This window comes from Colius striatus, chromosome 3 (genome assembly GCF_028858725.1).
Source record: "Colius striatus isolate bColStr4 chromosome 3, bColStr4.1.hap1, whole genome shotgun sequence".
Classification (NCBI taxonomy): domain Eukaryota; kingdom Metazoa; phylum Chordata; class Aves; order Coliiformes; family Coliidae; genus Colius; species Colius striatus.
The window spans coordinates 36,328,372-36,348,312 of NC_084761.1; the positions used below are offsets into that span (position 1 = coordinate 36,328,372).

The 19,941-nt window shown below is 35.1% G+C and overlaps 1 protein-coding gene across 4 annotated transcripts in view; it reads right to left on the bottom strand.

Moving 5' to 3' along the window:
* LRBA (LPS responsive beige-like anchor protein) overlaps positions 1–19,941 on the bottom strand; it is a 406,817-nt gene that overhangs the window by 54,369 nt on the left and 332,507 nt on the right. For all 4 annotated transcript variants that reach the window (XM_061993733.1, XM_061993732.1, XM_061993731.1 and 1 more), the window contains one exon: positions 5,512–5,679. In XM_061993733.1, the coding sequence (XP_061849717.1) occupies positions 5,512–5,679 (168 nt within the window). The remainder of the gene's footprint in view (positions 1–5,511; positions 5,680–19,941) is intronic.

Sequence of the window (19,941 nt, forward strand, 5' to 3'; positions counted from 1 at the left end):
ACGCAAGTTAAGACAAAGGGCAATAAGCCACCATTCATCATGTCAAACTCTGGGTTGAATGGAATCAAAGAAGTGCCACACCTCCCAGATATCACAGTAAACACTTGCTTATGCTCATTTTGCCTGTTCACTCCAACACCACAGATAGGTCACAGAGTGATCTGAGATGTCAGAATTAATAGGTAAATAATACGAACTGCTGGCAGGAATCACACTCCTATTATTTTAATGCCCCTTCTGCCAGAAGAAAATACTTCATCTTTTCATGGGAGAATCTCAGTGCCCAGACAAACCAATTTCATGCAATAGTAGTACCTTCCCAGCCACAGAAGCTTTGGAGCCCTGTCTTGGCTACACAATTCTGCACTGCATACCTTCACCGGAAAAGACCGGGGTATGGGTCTGATTGCAGTTAACAAGTCCACCTCACCCTAGCCATATACGCTCCCTTTAAATATATCCTCAATCCTTCTTCCATATAATAATATTTTAATATAGATTTGCAATTAAAACTACACCAATTATTATCATTTATTTGGATTTTTACACTGTTCCTGTGCTATACAAGGTCAAGCATGTCATCTGTGCAACACACTTCTGGCCAGAGACACTCAAAGATTCTTTCTACAGTACTTTGAGTTCAGTCTGCATTCATTCATTACTTACTGAATTCAGCACATCTAAATTTACTGCTCTGTGACAGCAATTTACAATCACTTGATCCTATTTTTTTAAAACTCCTCACAGCCACAACAAAAACTGTTGCCCAACCTGCTAAAAAAGGACTGATCGTTTTCTCAACTATTTAGTAAATGTTAACTATGCTATAAATACAAATCATGTTTATACTTTGTGAAAGATTCACTGCTCTCAGAGTTCTCTGGCTGAGTTCAAGCTGAAATATGCTATTAACTCCCACCATGAACATAGCTAAAAGAGAGGTCAAAAATGGTTTCTCTGGGATAAGATATCAGATCTGCTACTGCTGTCATGAAATGGGGGTCATGTAAACAAAACATCCTTGTAACTTCTTTTGGAAAGCACAGAAGTCTCTCAAACTGTAAATATTTAAAAATAAAATTAGACTTGTAAGAGATAGGTCTAAGATACATAAAACTTACCCCAAGATATCAATCTTGGGCAACATTTAAAAGCTATGATCCATAAAATAATTAATCCCATATGCCTTAAAACTAAAAAGAAAGAATTATTTATTCTGTTTCTATAATCAGAAGTGGCACATTCAAATAACACACCCAATTCTATGTCCAAGCTGATTCTTCACAATTTTTGAAACTCCCCAGTTCAAATGGAAATAAAATATCAACAGTAGAAAGGTGCCAATAGAACAGGGAAAGTTGTGCTTCCTAATGTTAAACAGACTACCTTAACGAAACAAGAGGCATCTTCTCTTCAAAGGAAGAAGTATAAAACAACTGAGTCATCTAAGGCTAAAAGCAAATCACTTAATGGAAGTATGTGTGATATTAATTGGATGGGACTTATTATCATAATTTTCAAACTATTATTTCTAATTTAAAAATCATCAGTCTTTTTCATCATGATTTTTAAAAATTATTTGAAGAACACGGCTAGATGTTTTTTGATAAGTACAAATTTTGCATGGTTCTTGAGGCTGAGGACTTCCTATAGTAAATCAGTGACATATTCTCCGAGTAATATTTTGCCTTCCCAGATTGACTTAATCTCTTTTCTTTATGCTTACCCAGTGTTTACAACACTATGTAGAAGGAACTCCAAGTGCAACCCAGACTCACAATCCTCCTTTGTTATATTACATCAAAGATAAGAGGAAATTCTGTTCTTCTGACCAATATACTAATAGGATACCCACAAACCAGTCGAAAATACAAATTATTTTCCATGGATTGTGCTTCACCTCTTAATCAGCTGCTTGTCTGAATGGCTTAGATCTAATTCTTTTTTCCTTTTTTTTAACAAATCTTGGACAGTCATTGCAAAAGGACAGTAGAATTTGTGATAAGAAGGTGCTGTGAATTCTCTCCAGAACAGCTGAATGACATTTATCTATGATTATTTATCTATTTGTGACTCCTTGCCTCTTCCACACAGGCAACAAAAAAGCCCTTCCATGGCAAATCTTGTGATCGGGAGTTCCACTTATCAAAACATTGATGCTCAAGAATGAGCATCAACAGAAGATAGTCACACAGCATATATGTGCTAGCAAATACTGTATTTTCCACCATGTGATATTTACTGCTAACCAACTGAACAGCATATGCCCTCTGCAGCTGCAACATCCTCCAGCAAGATACACAAGGATCAGAGTCAATGACGACAGGGCTGCAATGGCTAGAGGAAAGAGGAGGATGAAGGAATGGTCTCTGCAGGGAGGCATAGTGCACAGATATGCCAGCAGATATACTGGATCTCTTACCATGCAGTTCCCTTCCCCCACTGGCTTCAACTCAAACCATTCTCTCTTGATCTAATCCCCTCCTCCTGAGATTTCCCTTTGAATTATGCAAGCTTTGTGTTCCCTAGGGTTTATCTGCCAAAAGGTAGCATGTGGCCCAAGGTTTGCATTTTAGTTTAAAATTTCTATTATAGCAGTCAGATCCTTTCAAAATACTTTACTTCCTTTATTCCCATAGGCAGAAAGAATGGCAGGAAAAAATTGTTCACAGCAGTATGAGAGGATGTAAAAGTTCTACATTTTCAGTGAAAAAAAAAAAAAGGAAAGGTGGAATATGGTTTTAATCAAGTAGTTTTCCTTCCTAGATGAGTGCTTCCTTCTTGTAATATATATAACCTGACCGCCTATAAAAATAAAGGTGCCAGTTGGAGCCACTTAGGAGACCTAAGGAAATTCTGCATTAACCTAAACTCCTCCAACTCCTCAGTTCCTTCCAGTATTATTCTGTGTGTGGCCTCTCCTGATGAGTCAGGTTACCAATGTACATATCAGTGAAGATACTTCAGAAACACATGCATCATGGGCTTTTCATTACTGATGTGGTCCAGGCTTAGCACAGACCATCTATGTGGAGAAATTGCCATAGTTTAAGCACATGCTATTATGTCCACATGATACCTAAAAGCCTCAGTAACTTGCAGGACTCAGAGTACACAGAAGCTTCTCCTTTGTCTTGGTTTGCAAATAAAAATATATCTTCTGCTACAACTGTCAAGATTTAAAGATCCAAACCCTGAACCTTATCGAGAGGATAAACAGTATAAAGGCACCCTTTATGAAACCAAGAAATCCAGAGGAAAATTTTTTAATAGTTTAATTGTTTAATAGTTGTCTAATAAAGATCTTATATCTGAGGAGTTGTGCCTGTCTAAAAATACTGTTAATTGTCCAGATCAGAAACTCATTTGGCTTCTAACCAGGAATTTGGTGGAGAAAAGAAGTAATATTTTCTGTCAAGCTGACTGAAGGAGAAAAAGAAATGCTGATTGAAGCTGCTCGGCAGTACAAAATGTTAGTGTAGGTCCTCAGGGAGATGGATTAGTAAGCAGGAAGAAGGTGAGCCTGTCAAAGGTGCATGATAAATTCATTTAGCACATAGATATAGAATGATTATGCACATAGATATACACACAAACAGATTTTTTATTACTTTCATCTCTACTCATAAGTAAAACCAGAATAACTCACCATTGGTGATGATAGGCATTAAATCTCTGCACTGTCAATATTATATCAGAGTTGATCATAGATACCATTTCAAATTATATATACACATTTACATAATACAAAAACATGCTTTACAAAATGCACGTAAATAGTAAGGGATAACTATCTGAACAAGAATCTTTTTGCTGTTTTATTGACCTGCTTAAAAATACTAAGTAAAAATATTCCATTAGATCAATATTCAAGTAACTCTGAATGAAAGTGGTACAAGGTAACTATTCATTCTGCTGTCTGCATTCATCAGCATACATTTCTGATACCATCAGTAGTGTTTTGAAATTCTGCTGCTGCTGAGCTACTCCATTATTATGAACTCAATTCTCATTTATTCAATTATTCAATTATTAAGTTTGTGAATGATGGCTCAATGATGGTTCATTTAATAACAAAAATTAGGAGATTACACACAATGCCCAGGTTGTTTTTCAGCTCACATTTAAACCTAGCACTTCAAGAGTCTAATAAATACTCTTACAAGGTAAGAATATTTCCTTATCAGTATGGTGGACAAACATTACCAATGAAATGAAAACATGGCAGGGTGAATATCTATTACCCTTGTTTCAAATCCAGTTTGCAGACTGATGGCAGTCCGTGTAACAATGACATGCAGCCATCACTTTTTTTACTTAAGCGACTACTTGCACACCCCTACGTGCCCTTCATACCTCTCAAACTCTTTCAGTACACCTAGAAGCCAGCTTCAACACAGTGTTGCTATGATATGACACTCTGCAGATGCTGTCAAGATGGCCCAAATGATCAGATGGCCAGTACATACAGAGAGATAGTACTCTTTAAAATAATAATTGCTTACTTTTCTGACTTTCTTCCAATAAGCAATAAATAGAAAAAATTTCAATTAGGATTAGTCCAGAATTTTTCCTCAAACTTCAAAACTAATATTTATAAGCCGAAACGTCTTTATTCTTGATTTCATTCAGTTCACACATACATTCCCTTTTATTACACATCTAGCCACCCTTTTAATAAAATTTTTGATAGCATCCATATTATTTTGTTTTCAGAGATTCAGAACATGTTATAATAAATTACCACTTACATTTATGCTATAATTAAGATACTTTCAGCTAAACTTGATAACAGCGTATTGTCTGAACAAAAAAACTGACCTAAAATCTGTTTTCATTACCCATCTTACCCTTTAAAATACAAAACAAACAATAAAAAACCCATCTATTTAGACCAAAGGGGGAGGAGTCTTTAGGCCCACAATTTCCTAAAGAATGCTTAAGCAAATAGATTTTTCTGAATGGCGCTGAGTCTGACTGAGAGCACTGATCTTTCCAATGCCTAAATAATTACTTTTGCATATGAAAGATAGAGGACAAGTTATTAATTTGATAGCAAGCCTAATAAAAATAATGGAAACTACAAAACTACAGTGTCCGATGTATACTATGTATGCAGGATTGCTTTAGAAGTGAATTGTTAAAACTGTAAAATTAAAATCAAAACTGCAAGACAAATCAAGGTAGTTCACTGTCTTCTCCCATTAAGATCCAGTATTAGTGACTGCAAGGTCCAATATTAGTGACCCTTGGCAACTGAACCAGTCCTTGAACAGTTATTTTTACATTGGTATCCAGTTTGTGCTGAATCCAGGTTTGAGAACAACTTGTATGCTTGTAATTTTGCATTCTGTGACAACTGATTCAGGCATCTTCCATTTGACCGGCCCGGCCAAACCACAAGAGCACACAAGATATGAGCTTTTGCATTGTGCAACATGGAGTCTTTACACTTTCAGCACTGCAGTGTTCAACAGATTTTTGTTTCTTATATTTAAAGTACAAACTTACCTCTCTCAATATGGAATCTGTGATTGAACTTAAATTAACAGCTCCTTCGTAAGTCAAATAGTAGAATACATTCAAGGCCCTAACAGCCTCTGGCCCTTGCTGTTTGTAGCCAAAAATCAGATCAATCCACTGGTGAAGCTGACAGGAAACAAACTCACTCTCTAATGCCTGTGAAAAAAAACCACACACAAAAACCATACATTTGAGTTTGCAAGACGGTAATTTAGTAGTAGCAGAAACACGTTTTTGATAGCGTACCAAATTATTTTAACAAGCCTAAACATAGAATTGGCAACAGCATTTTAGACATTATATTAAAAAAAATTTGGTGTGATAGATGCCAGTACCTCAAGCCCTACTCTACTTTTTGCTGACCAGAATATCTTGCTTTTTAAACTATAATAATGGGAATAATAATAATACAAAAGCAGTAAGTAGAAAGCACTTAGGGAGTGCCAGGCTATGTTTTTATGAACTCTCGAGATGAAATTGTGCTTTTCTGTGTGATCTGCACAGTGAATAAAAACAGCATGACAATCTGATTCTGACAGACAGAGAGAAGACTGAGAGACTTGAGGAAAATGAACTAATTAGGGATGTTAGGTTACAAATTATTTATCACGCTGGAATATCAACTTGTTATTACTTCTATTCATTTCCTGTGTATACCTCTTATGGAAATGTATACAGAAATAGTACTAAGCCACATTTCTGAAGATGATATCCACTTACCACCCAATCCACAAGACAAAAGCATCCAAGCAATAATGAATCTCTTCATAATGCTATTACATACTGCTAGTATGTACTATGTAATGCTAGTACAAATACATTAAAGGATAACTTAAAAATCATTCTTATCTAAACAGTTAATTCATCTAGATTAAACCACTAGCAGGACTTTTTTCCCCTATTTTAGACAGAGGATTCAATATACTTCTTATTTGAAACAGCAAATAAAACAATATAACAGAGTCTGATATTCTTTTCATCTAATTAATCAAATCGCGTTTTTCTTGTAAAGGAAATTCCTAATTTTGAGAAGAGGAAGTTAAAATTAATCTGAAAACCAAGAAAATCACTCTGTAATTTTCACACAAAAATGATGGGTTTGTTTCATTAACCGATGCCTGAAAACAACATTTAAATTGACACATAAAAACAGCAATTGTCTTAATTTGTGTGGTACACTTCACACAAAAGCCTTAAATATGTTCAAATTAGAGCAAGCTGCTTGATTGTCACTGCAGTCTCATGTCATATTAATGCATGACAAACATTAAACTATACACTTAAATGGCAATTTATATCATTTAAATGTTTACTGCCACACCAGATCATCACTCATTTAAATGTGACTTTCTGACAGCTAATTTCAGTTAATTTTCCTCGATTCACTTAATTAGAACTTTCAATCAAGAAAAGACCTGTACATATCTTTAACATCATATCACTCTTTTTTTATTATTATTTTTATTAGGATTCTCAGCTACTGAATTGCTGAAAGCATTCTTTAAAATGAATTACCATAGAATTGCTTTAGAAGATCATATGGAAATATAACATATATGCTAAGACAGGATTTTTTCTTTCTTAATTTTTTTCTCTTTTTTTTTTCTTTTTAAATTAAAAAAACCCTCAGTATTTAGACACAGACACAATTAAAACTATAAAAAAACCACAAGCGGGCCAATTAAAAATTAATGATTTCAAAATTGTTTAATAAGATAAAACCAGTCAGGAGTCTCATGAGTGTCCATAATACCACAATGTGCAGCCATAAAATTCTACAGGGCTCAGCAAATTACAATTAAAGGAATTAATTTTCTTGCTATCCTGCTTAAAACAAAACAAAACAAAACAAAAAAACCCAACAACAAACCAAACAAAAAACCTCAAAACTAGAATATACTTACTGTTATCATTATAACTATTTAATGTCATGAAAAATTGCGTCAAGAACTTGTGATTGTATATACATATACATATACATACACATACACATATACAGATACAGATACAGATACATAGTATCTGTAGAGGTTGCTCATATTTTCCTCTACTTCAAAAGCTAGGTCATATTATCCTAACAAAGCATTCGGATATGAATAACAAATGGACTATCACTCATCAATCTCTTCAGATTAACAAGTATATAAATCTGACTTTTTCTTTAAAGAGCAAAACTAAAACATATTCTTTGCCCTTTCATGGAATGGTTGGGAGCCATCCTGAATCTACTTCTCAAGTTAAAAATTATTTTACACTTGTAATTTATATAGATTCCAAAATAGATAATTTTCTTTTAATTTTTTCACATTTTAAAATCTTTTTTAACTTGCCAAGTCATAAAAATAGGGCTAAATGAAAAATTACTACAGTCAGAATCAATACCCAGGACTCTGAAGAACAGACCAAAGGCAGTACACAAATTCAAAGGCTAAATAAGCTTGCCTGTCATTTCAGGTTCACAGTTAAGCTCTTGGTTGGAGGGAAGTGCTTATTCTACGACACAATCGATGGAGAAAAATTAGTTAGCTGTCTGTATAGTGATTGAAAGATAGACTTTCAAGGAAAACAACACAAAGTACCAGTACATGTGACCACTTTATAGCCACATTGGTATATACTGTTTCAGTATGGGTGCTTCTGGAATGAAATCATCTGACACCAAAAAGTTCCAATTCCCTTAACTATCCAGTTTTAAAAAGCAGAGGGTTTTGTTGTTTGGTATTTTTTTTTTTAAAAAAAGAAATGTTACCATTAGCATCTACCTCTTGCAAAACTAAACTGAGAGTATCAGATGCTAAACATTTAGGATTACTTAAGCATTTAGGATAGTCTGTGCTCATTAAGACGAAAGTTGAATATGGCATGCAGCAATGGGATCCTAACAACCTTCCTATGCTGCTCTTAAAGCAAACCAATCAACTGTTAGCACTCACACAGCAGATCAAGTACATCATTTACTGTGTGCTCTGAGGAAAATGTGCAAAACATGAAAATCCTCTAAAATGTCCAGCAAAATATGGTAATATTCAATCCTATTGAGTTATTGTGAAATAAATCAGTGACTAATGCCCAATTGTTAAAGGATCAAACAAGCCCATGAAAAGACCATCACGTGAAGCCACACACAAATTGTCAATTCTGTCCACAGGGACTCATATTAACTTTGACAAACTGTCTTGGGGTTGATATCTGTTTCTTTAATGAGATCTATTAGGCAGAGACTAAAACACTTGAGATATGCTAAAAAGTACAGTATACAGATGTCAAACACAAACACCTATTAGTAACTTTCATTTCTTAATTCCCAAGGTAGAAACGCTTCAGTCACATCAACGAATTGAAGCTTTGATCCTACAAGGATATATTAGTTTATTCATAAATCTTTTACAAACCCACAATCTGATGTTCCTAAATATACGCAAAGAAAGTCACTTATGAGCAACTCAGAAATTTATTATTTTGTGTGCATCTTTTTTTGCCCTATTTTCTGAAAGGAATGAACAGAGAACAATTTCCTGCTAGCAACTGAAGACTAGTATCAGTCTACTGATACAAATACTTTGGTAAATCATGGTGAGAACAATAAAAACATAAAACTACCATCTTAGGAAAGAATTTTTCCTGTTTACCATCTAAATACTTTAAACATTAATCATGAGATATTTTCCCAAACAAGATTACACCCTTACAATCAAAAACTGTATGTTTAGAATTACTACTTTTGGCTTTGGCCTCTAAATTTCTTCCTGGTTTAGATTATGTAATGACATGTAGTATATGATGTCTGTTAAAAATGAATCTATACTGTACTTGAGATTGGGATGTTCCAAGGCTGAAATTAGATGAAAGCATTAACTGCATCTTTTCGCCAGCATAGACATTTATTCATAGTCAAGTTATTGAGAAACAGACCACAGACTTGCTTGCCTTATTTCTATGTTGATTACAGCAAAGTAATCTCAAAGCACAGCTTTAAGATTCATGTAATTCTTATTTGAAAGACAGAAGTCCAACCTATACCAAATGTGCTTTATGTATTAAAATGAAAGTAGAAATTTGATAAAAAAGCAAAACTGCTTCTTATACATGAATAATATTTCCCATTAACTCAATTTAAAACAAAATCAAAACAACAAACAAAACAGAATGTTCACAACCCCAGGAATATACTACACCAAGTATGAAATTAGAAATCTCAAATAAAAATAATTGCCTATTACTTTTAGTGGGCTAAATATTTTCATTTATTTTTGAAGTAAGGAAATCTTTTTAAACACTTAAAACAACTGAGCCTATTTTTTTACATTCCATTTGAAAAATATTTATGCATGAACAGAAAAGAATTAATTAGTATTTCACACATTTTTTTAGCACAAGTACAATTTTGACATGAAAAATACTGTTTTCTAACAAGACAAAGCACTCACATAACTGCAGTACCAGTTAGCTACTTTAAACTAAGTACATATTTTGGCTTGGAAGTATGTGAGTGCATATTCATTTAAAAAAAACACAAATAAACAAAAGTAACAAAATCAAACAACTGGAATTATGTTTGCATGTGAGCACTTTCAGACACAAGTCAGTAATGCTGCTTTAACATTGATATATGACCTTGGTAAGTTACAATGAAGAAGGCTGTTTTTCTCAACCTAATTAGAACTGTTTCAAATTTTCTTGCAAAATATATGTTAGAAAGTCCTTTCAACTTTTTTTTTTTATTCTACAGTTTCTTTCCATGTCAACCTTGTTCCAATCAAAATATGTTTTGAATTAAATTATTTTGATTCAATATGTGGATCACATTTCACTTCTAAGATTTAAAGTCCAAAAAGGAAAAGTTTAGGCTGTTTAAACAAAGCAAAAACAGTCACTTTGCAGAAAGCTGTTCACATTTACCAAGACTGACAAATTGTTTGTGTGCACCATTAGGTCTAGTTTCTGCAATAGTTGCCAGATTTCCTGTCCTCCTAATAACACATTAACTCTTAAAGTTCTGGCTTTATTTTTTGAGGTTTCTCAATAACCACTAGTATTCAAAAGTAAATTACCAAACACACTTTCATCAGCAAGACTATTTGATCACATGGGTAGACATCTGAGAAAAACAAGACAAAATTTAAAAACTTCCAGAAAGACATTGAACTCAAGTCTGCCGTGACAATATCAGGAGGAGAAGAGGACAGTAGACATGATAAGGAGAAAACTTCAAGTTCTGTATGAGGTAATACAAATTTCAAAAAGACGAAACAAAAATCAACACTGTTTACATAATTGGTGGCTTCCAACCTGCTAAGTAGCTGTTCCAAGTAAATGTGTATAGTTCTACTTCCTGTATTTTGCAATTTGCTTTAAACATGAAATATATTTCAGAAAGTGAGCAATTACTTTACAGCTTAACGTTATAAGAATTACTTCATTTTTCTTTTTTTTTTAAAATATGTTCCAGAAGTGCATTGCCAATATATTCTTCATTACTATTATAACCAAAGTTAGTGCTTTACTTTATTTCTCTACTTGGTTCCAAAGACCAGGATAAAAAAGAACCCTTGAAAATATCACTTTAATAAAAAGATGTTTTACTGAAGATGTCTTATCTTATAGAAGACAAACTTCCCTTCCTCTGCTCCTTCTAATTCTCTGTATTTAACAATAAAGGTACTAAGTAATGATAAAAGATAAAATTTGCATAATAGTGTAACTTACTGAAACAGAATTTTGTGGAAAGGCATAGTCTGCATAAGTAGTACATAAACAAGAAAAATATCTTGCAATCTAGTGACTCAAACTCCTACCTGAATTTATATAATTATTACCAAATTAAGAGTGAATTCGTAGCATGTTTACCTAAAAACTGCAAGCACTTTTGCATGTTTGGTCATTTCTATATTCATCCTACAACTGTTACTTTGTACTTTAAATGGACAAGTTAGACAGCTGTTACATATTTTATGTAATGAGGACTACATTTCCTTTGAAATTCAGCTCTACTCTCAACTAAAATGTCTATTATTAGGTGCCAGAAATAAAAGACTTAGGTGAATATGAAAACTTGCCTTGGAGTATTCTTAGTTACTCCATAACTCCATACTACATAAAGGACAGAGATCATCCTTAAAGAATATTTCTTAGGGTGTCTATAATAATCTGCCAATATGAGAGCAATATTTTAAGGCAAAATTGCTACAATTTAACATGAACAGTATCTAGATAAACAGACCAAATGTTGTATTTTTGCTATTAAGTTTCAAAGTTTAGACTTAGACCTTAGGTGCCAATGGTGAAAGCATTTACACGGGTGTTTATCTTTATTCTTGTGAGCAATTCCATGGTAGAACAACTTTGAAAGGTGAAGTAAAAGCATCCTGGTTTGCAGGATCTCACTCATTAGAAGACAACACAAGCATTAGAAACACAATCTTCCAAAGATGACAGCAGTGTAGAGAAACTGAAAATGGGTTAAAGGAAGCCAACCTGGGTCCTAAAGCAGTGAAGTTACAATGTCACATGCTAAATAAGGGATGATCATCCATAGGGTTACTAAGTATTGGAACAGGCTGCCAAGGGAGGTAGTGGAGTGACCATCCCTGGAGATATTTAAAAGATGCATAGATGAGATGCCTAGGGACATGGTTTAGCAACGGGCTTAGTAGTGTTAGGTTAGTGGTTGGAATTACTGATCTTAAAGGTCTTTTCCAATCAAAATGATTCTATGATTCTACGATTTGCTGACAGTGCATTTACTTGGCATATCCTTTTATTTGATCACACACACCAATACTCAACACATAATGAACTATAAATTCACGTGTTGGTTTACCCCACTTGCTTACATATTCCATCAATCAGGGTTGTGACAATACTAACTTCCCCTTTGAAAAAATGAGTGGGCAAACCCTGCCTCAGCCAACTGGCTTCATAAACCAACACTTTGCAAAACGCATACAAAGAACTGCCCCTTCCTAATTGTTTGATCCCATCTCAGTCACAGGTAAAAAAAATAGATAATTGCAATAGGAAAAAAAAGATAATCAAGATGTCCTTATTAAATTCCCCTACATGAAAAATAATACATAAAAGCCAAAATTAATTACAGTTCTAGAATCACACAAATGTCTATCATTAGTCATAATTGTGATAATACTGATGTAGCTTGCATTTGTTCTTCCCAAGAGACATATGGAAAGTCTAACTATGACTGGTTATACTATAACCATTTTTTTTACTACAAATATGGGTAAAAGCAAGTATTTACAACACCAGGAGATACTGCTGATTTCTCTGCCATTTCCACCTCCCCTAAACCCATTCCTGCATTTCTCGTCCACAATTAAAACGTCTACTATGTTGTTAAAGAATTTCCTCCTCCAGAAGAATCAGCAACAGACCCAGGCCAAGATGGTGAATGAAAATCCTTTTTGAAAATCCTTACACACAGCACCAAAAGGAGGCAGGAAGCTCCTTCTTCCCTGAAATTTAGTAATTTCTCTCCAATTCCTCCAGCACTTATTTGCATGAGGACAGTCTAGAATCTTCCACCTATTACCTGTGGAAGCACAGGGTGTTAACCACATGGCTAAGAGTTAGCTTGGTAAAATTAGTTTAAATGAAGTTTTGTGTTAAAAAACCCGCAAACACCCAAACCCAACAAGATATGGCTGTATTTCACAAAGCAGTGTTGGGTACTGATCAAGCTGACCAAGCTGGCAGTGAAGCTGTGCAATCAATCCCATTAGCATCCTGTGATGCCAAACTAACGTATCTTTTTTCTCAGAAGGTTACTGTAGGTATACTGCTTCTAACACTTCACCTGACTTACATATCTCTAGCCAAGAGCCTTCTTCATGGCATCTCCTTGAGCTTTGTCAACATCACAGTTGCTTCCAAATGTCAAGTATTAGCCAAGGACAAACTGAAAGGTCAGAGTACTACACGCTTCTGAAGGGGCATTTGTCATGGGAAACAGTGATTCATCGGGTTGGACTAGATGATCTCTAAAGGTCCCTTCCAACTCCTACCATTCTATGATTCTATGATCTTTTCATGTTACATATTGTGTAAAACAGACTACAAAACTTTAAACTACGTAAAATATGCTTGCCTTTGAGACTGAACAAGCTAGAAATAGGCCAAATTCTGAAATTCAGGAAAGTGTTATAATTAGAGTATACTTTCCCAGTGGTGGAGTTCCAGTTTACTTATACTAAATGAATACATAGCTAGTGTTATTGTAATGTAATGTATGGTGTAATTTATGCAGTGAAGGTCATGAAGTTTTAGAAAGTGTCTGAAACATGAACTGAACTTGCATGACCAAGATGCAAAAAAATGTTTACATGAGCACTGGCAAAACTGCACGTGAAACAGCCTTCATGTTAATTATTAGGTTGGGTACTATCATCTCATTTAATCTTCAAATTAAAGTTTAAGCCTAGACATATTGTCTTGTTAATGACAGCACAACACACTTCAAACTGAGAGGAGCTAGTGATTTTTTAAAACACATTTTACATTTAAACTGCTGTCACATTTCTTCCTTCTAATTTACTCTGTAAGTCCTAAAAGTCAGCTGTTGCTTTATTTTTGCACCGTGTTTCAACAGCTTGCAGCATTTATATCATGCTTCAATGTGTTGGTGGTATAAGCATTTTACAAGAACTATGATGATCAACAAATATTAGTATGCATGAAAGAGGAGACAGAAATGGCTGCAAACACATGGTCTTCAAATCACAGTAAACGGTTCAAGAAAATCTTAGAAGAGTTGCAGAGACAAATCTAATTTGTCCTTGAAGCCAGTTCTGGGAGAGAAACGTTCTAGAAAAAATTGTTTAAGAATGGAAATGGCATGACAAAAGGTAAAGGAATTTAAAATATAAATAAAATATAAAATACGAAACACAGTTTAGATGCAAGTGAGGCAGAAAAGTCATTTCAATCTTGTCATTTGACTTGTCTGCTAATTCACAAAACAGGAAGCACTCAAGAGCTTTTGGAGAATAGAATACAAGATTTACAAAGGCAATTAGGGTACCACATCTGAACAAATCAAACAGAAAAATAGGAAACGTCATCACATGGCACAAATGCATACCCCACTCTGGCGTAATACGCATAGGTAAGTAAGCACAGGATTTGCGTCCTTGTCATGATTATGAACAGTGAAGCCCTTGTATTTTGTAAAGACATTCTGAGTGGTTGCTTAGGATGATAATACAACGAAAATGTTTGGCGAGGACATCAAGCTCCTTAAAGCTGGCATTTAACTGGAATAACAAAGAAGAATCACTATTCGACTACAAACCGGAGAGAGAAAAGGAGAATTTGTCCAACAAGGATAGTATCAGCTTTGACATTCAGCATTTACAAAAAAAACCCCACCCAGATTTGTGGAAGACATCATTTGGAAAACTAAATGCTCTCTGCAAACTTTCTGAAAGACAGCAGGTTCTCATTAAACATGTTGTTCTGGCATGTTTCCCAAGTAAGCTACCAGGAAGCTTGGATCCAGATGAATTGGTGCTCAGGGTGTCTTACCTTCTATCAAATACTCTAGGACAAGTACTTCTACAATCTCCTGATTAGGGAGGGCACTGTCTGAGTCTTGACTCTTTCTTATGCCTTGTCCCAGCCTGAGCTGTCTCCAGGTCCCTAGGAGTATCTCAGCTAGTGCTGGAATTTGTAACAAACAAAGCAAGCTCTTGGGAGTCAAGTTAAACGTTTGAAAAAAAAAACAAACTGAAAATTAATTATGTTTGTAAACTACTTCCTAAAATGTCCATTCATAGAAAATGTGAAATATCTCTTTTTTATTCTAATTTCATCATGTATTGCACATTGAGTTTCAACTAGTTTTGCTCATAATCCTTTCTTATAGACAATTTCTTCTATATTTTATTCTCGTCTTTCACCTAAACATGCTTCAAATTTCCACCACAATAGTTGTACACAGAAAGACAAGTCATGTATTGAGTATATTGACCATGCTCAGGAAATCAAGGCATAAACACCTCCAAGTGCAATAGATAGTTGAGAGAAAACTTTTCATAAGCTTTATATTACTCTGCTATGAACCACGTTAGTGGGAAGGGCATAGGAGACGAATACTATTAACATTTAGAGATTAAATGCTGAAAAAGCATATGGTCAGTTATTAACATTTTAATGAATTAAATTTTTCCAAGTTACAAGCTAAGATGCTAGATATACCTTCAAATTTTCCCTTTTGCCAACAAAATTATTTTTCCTTCACAAAATATGGCCTAGAATCCCCTAACACTTAGAAATAAAATAAAACCAGCAATAAAATAGTAATTAACTCCCATCTTCAAAATGACCATTTAATTCAAAGCTGAACCGCCAGACAGCTCTTGCTTTGTACAGGTCAAACAAGCAAGCAACTATCTATGCCATGACTTTGCAGTATGGAAAAAGAACAAGTTCAACAGAAAATACAAAAACCAAAAAACAGCACAATGTTACACAATGTTTTAAAGTAGCAACACCCAAATTACAAGGTTTTAATGAAGTAATAGTCTAATAAAACTACCTAGTCTGACATAATATAGCACAAATAGATGAATTTTTAAAAATGAAACCCCATACCAGGGGCACGCAACCTTTCTCACTCAGATTAAGATAAGCACAAGGGCACTATCAAGTCATTGCCTCAAAGTCAGGGCTGCTCAGAACTGTAATGATACCCAGGAAAGCTGAAGATCCCCATAGCTCCTCACCATCACGACCACACACATAGTGGTTTGTTAACTGATCCAATGTCCACAACCTACACCTGAAGTTCACCTATCAGTAGAGCACAAAGGAAACAAATGCTGTTTTTAAAGTCTAGTAAGTTTGTATTTTTAGTTCCACCCCATTGTTTTATAAGACAAGCTGCTTTTTTTGGGGTTTTTTTTTTTTTTGGTTTGTTTTTTTTTTTTAATGCCAGGTAAATGCCAAATATCAAAAAAGCTCTTTTTTTTGTACTGTTTGAAAAGGAAAAACCAAAACAACCGGCACATCGGGTTTGCATCTGGCCTGATGCCGAGCTCCGGGGACAGTCAAGGGGCAGGGACCTCGGGGAGGCAGGGACCACCATTGGGCTGAGACCCGAGGGGCAGGGACGGCAGTGGGGTAGGGACAGCCATAGGGCAAGGAGCGCCTCGGGCCGTCGGGCCGGGTGTTCTCGCGGCGGGAGTGCGCAGCAGAAAATCGATACCGCGGCCACTTTTGCAAGAAAAAAGAAAAAAAAAAAAAGAAAAAGAAGAAAAAAAGAGCCGTTTCTGCACAGCTGGGGAAGCCACTCGAGTATCCCAAGAACGACGAGAATCAGAGGCGTTTGAAAATAGGAGCTGTAGGAGCTTGCCCTCTTTTCACTGCGGGCGGACTGGTCCCCGGGCTGTTATCTCCCCTCGCAAGCAAAAGGCAAGCAGCAAGGCAAGAGTTAATTGGCGCTGGAGGGGGGGCAGGCGGCGCTGGGGCGCAGGGAGTTAATCAGGGAGCATATCCAGAGCCAGGCATGGAGAGGCCTCGCTAATGAGCCTCAAGTACCCTGCAGTGGCTTTCAAACCTAACTGGCTTCAAAAGATGCCACCCCGTGACAGAGTACTGCTGGCCATACGAAGAGGGTGATTAGAATAAATGACTGGAGTAATTAACTCTGATTGGAAACCACCTAACTGGAAAGAGAAGCAAGGAGCTGTTTAGCCGATGGTCTCCTGGTAGAAAAAGGAAGCTTTCCTTTACTTCAGTGTTTGTATGTGCTACAAGAGCTCTTCCTTTCAAATAGGTATGTGGTGGCACTAATGAAAAGCAGCTTTCATCTATGGGCCTCCCCATTCATTCTGAAAGAGGGAGAAAAGAAAAGCTTCAAAGTAGAACTAATTTACTTCATCCAAACCCCACTTTGGGGACCCTGTAGTTTGTATTAAAACCAGAACAAAATATTGGTTAGAAAAAGAAGAGTTTTCTATTTTTCAGGAAGTTTGAACATTTGAAAGACACCTGTAAGTTGTTGGTTTGTTGCATTCTCTCGTTCTGTTGTCTTTTTAAAATACAACTAGCAAGGCCTTCATAAAGAAATCCTGTCTAGGAGTTTTCTATTTTTCATGCCTGTGTTGCCAATTTTTTCAAAGCATAAACATGGTTCACTCCCTCTAAACATGGGAAATTCTTTGTTTGGGATACAGAAAACAGCAACAACTTTACATTTTTTTTGAAATATGGTTAGCAATCTTCAGCTGCCCTTAAGCAGAAAACATATTCGCTGCACATCGGCTTTCTCTTTCTCTATCTTGCCACTTTATTTTACAAAGCAGAATTACAAAGAGCGAGGGCATTACTACCTGCTGTTTTACAAGCAATCAGCAATTCATTGTACCAATGTTGTCCTGTACCTGCTGAGTAAATGCTTTAAAAAAGTTCCACTAACCGCCCAGTAACAACTACAGTATGGTAGCAAAACCAATTCACCAAATGTTTACACTGAGCCTCTGATTTATTTGACAGCTTTACACTTTCAAGACATGATATAATTAAATATTTTGACAATGAAACAAAAATTGTATAAATTAGAAAGTCGTTAAAGATGTACAGTATCTAAAATTAAAACATACGTTTTCTGAAATGCTCCTATAAAAAAGATAAAATTGTATTTAACTTTTAAAGAGTGATTTTTGTTATCTCTAGACTTTCTGCTACTGTATCAAACTATTATATATCTAAAATTTTCCTAATTTAATTACTATATGAATGTAGTTCAAGATCAAAAATGGAACTCTAGGTTATTTTTAAAAGGCAATAAAATCATGACTTAAGGAAAAATAGTGGACCTAAAATGGACTTTTTAAATGTTAAAATACTACAAAGGATCTTAACTTATTGTGTCAATTGTTGTTATTTTGATTGTTTCAAAATCTAAATCAACAGCTGCCACAAGGGCTTAGGAGACAACTAACCTGCTATGATGTTAATCAGTCTCCTCCAAGGCACTCTAGTTCAAGCCTCAGACAACCCTTTGTGCCTGAGTAAACTAGGGATGATGCAAGCTGGCACTTCCCATCATGGAGAAGAGGGCACACAATGCACAAGGAATTCTGAAAATGGGGTTCAGGAGGAGAAAAACTAGCTGCTGATTATGTCTGTGTTCACATGGTGAGCAAGGAGAATGGTGAGAATCGCTATTCATGTTCAAAATTGAGAAACTGAAATCAAAACTAAAACAAATGTCCATAAACTATGGTTGCTCACTCCAAAGTCAGTTTGTATCTTTAAAATACAGTTTCATTATCATTTTTGGTAGGATGTGTATAAAATGTGATATTATTGCTAGACTTAAAAGCTAATTGTTTAAACAATGTATAATTATATAACCATTATTTAAACATTAAAGCCTTTAAGCAACTATGCAAAATCATTAGAATCAACTTTGTAATGCAGCTGAAGAGCACTGTTGTTCTAAAGGAAACTGTAATCCAGCAAAAGGTAACAATGACCAGTTGTTTATAAAAACCACTGAAATGTTTGGGAACTAGTTCACATTCTCATGCTATGTTTATGTTTCCATTTATCATCCTTCTCCTTGAGAAGATAGCTCAAAAGGAAGAAAGACTAGAGAACAAAATTTTGTTTAAGTTACACATGCAGACGTCAGGTAATTTAACAAATTGAGACAAAAAAGGGACGCCTGTGTATAGCTAAAATCATTATTGCATTAAATCATTTTCTTCTCTCCCTCTTTCCAAGGCACCCATCTTTGCAGTGTGGTTTATATTTATTTTGTATATTTGGCTTTGCCAAGATCTTCTAGCCCACAAGTGATGAAAAGAAACCAGAAATACAATCAAAATGTAAAAGTATCAATGTATAGACATTACTGCAGTCCTGTTAATCAAAGGATAGACCCTATCTTTGCTTAAAATGTGTATCTTGATGATAGACTCCCACTTTCATCATACTTTTCTTCCATTGTATTGTAACAAAATACAGCACAATATAATATTACGCCCATTGAAAATAAATTGACGGTGATGGGACAATTTTGGGACTGGTATAGTGGTCAAATGGAAAACAGTTATTCATCAAACTTTTCATTAAGAGGATTATACAACTTGCTTATTTATGACTGCAGCAAACTGTATTTCTGAATAGAATTATCTTTTTTTATGCCCTACAGTCATAAATTACTGAAGCCACATACATTTCCATAACGACATATGTGATAACAGAATGTGGGGAGATTGTTTTTGCTCACACTTTTGTTCAAGAAGGTTCAGGAAGTTCTCATTTTGTTTAATCAAATGTTTGGGTTTCAATTCCAGATTCAGTTACATACTGATCCTCCAACTACCATGGAGTTTGAAAGAAATGATGAAGAACACTCTGAGAATCAGAGTAAAAACCGTTTCTTGGAAAGAACTT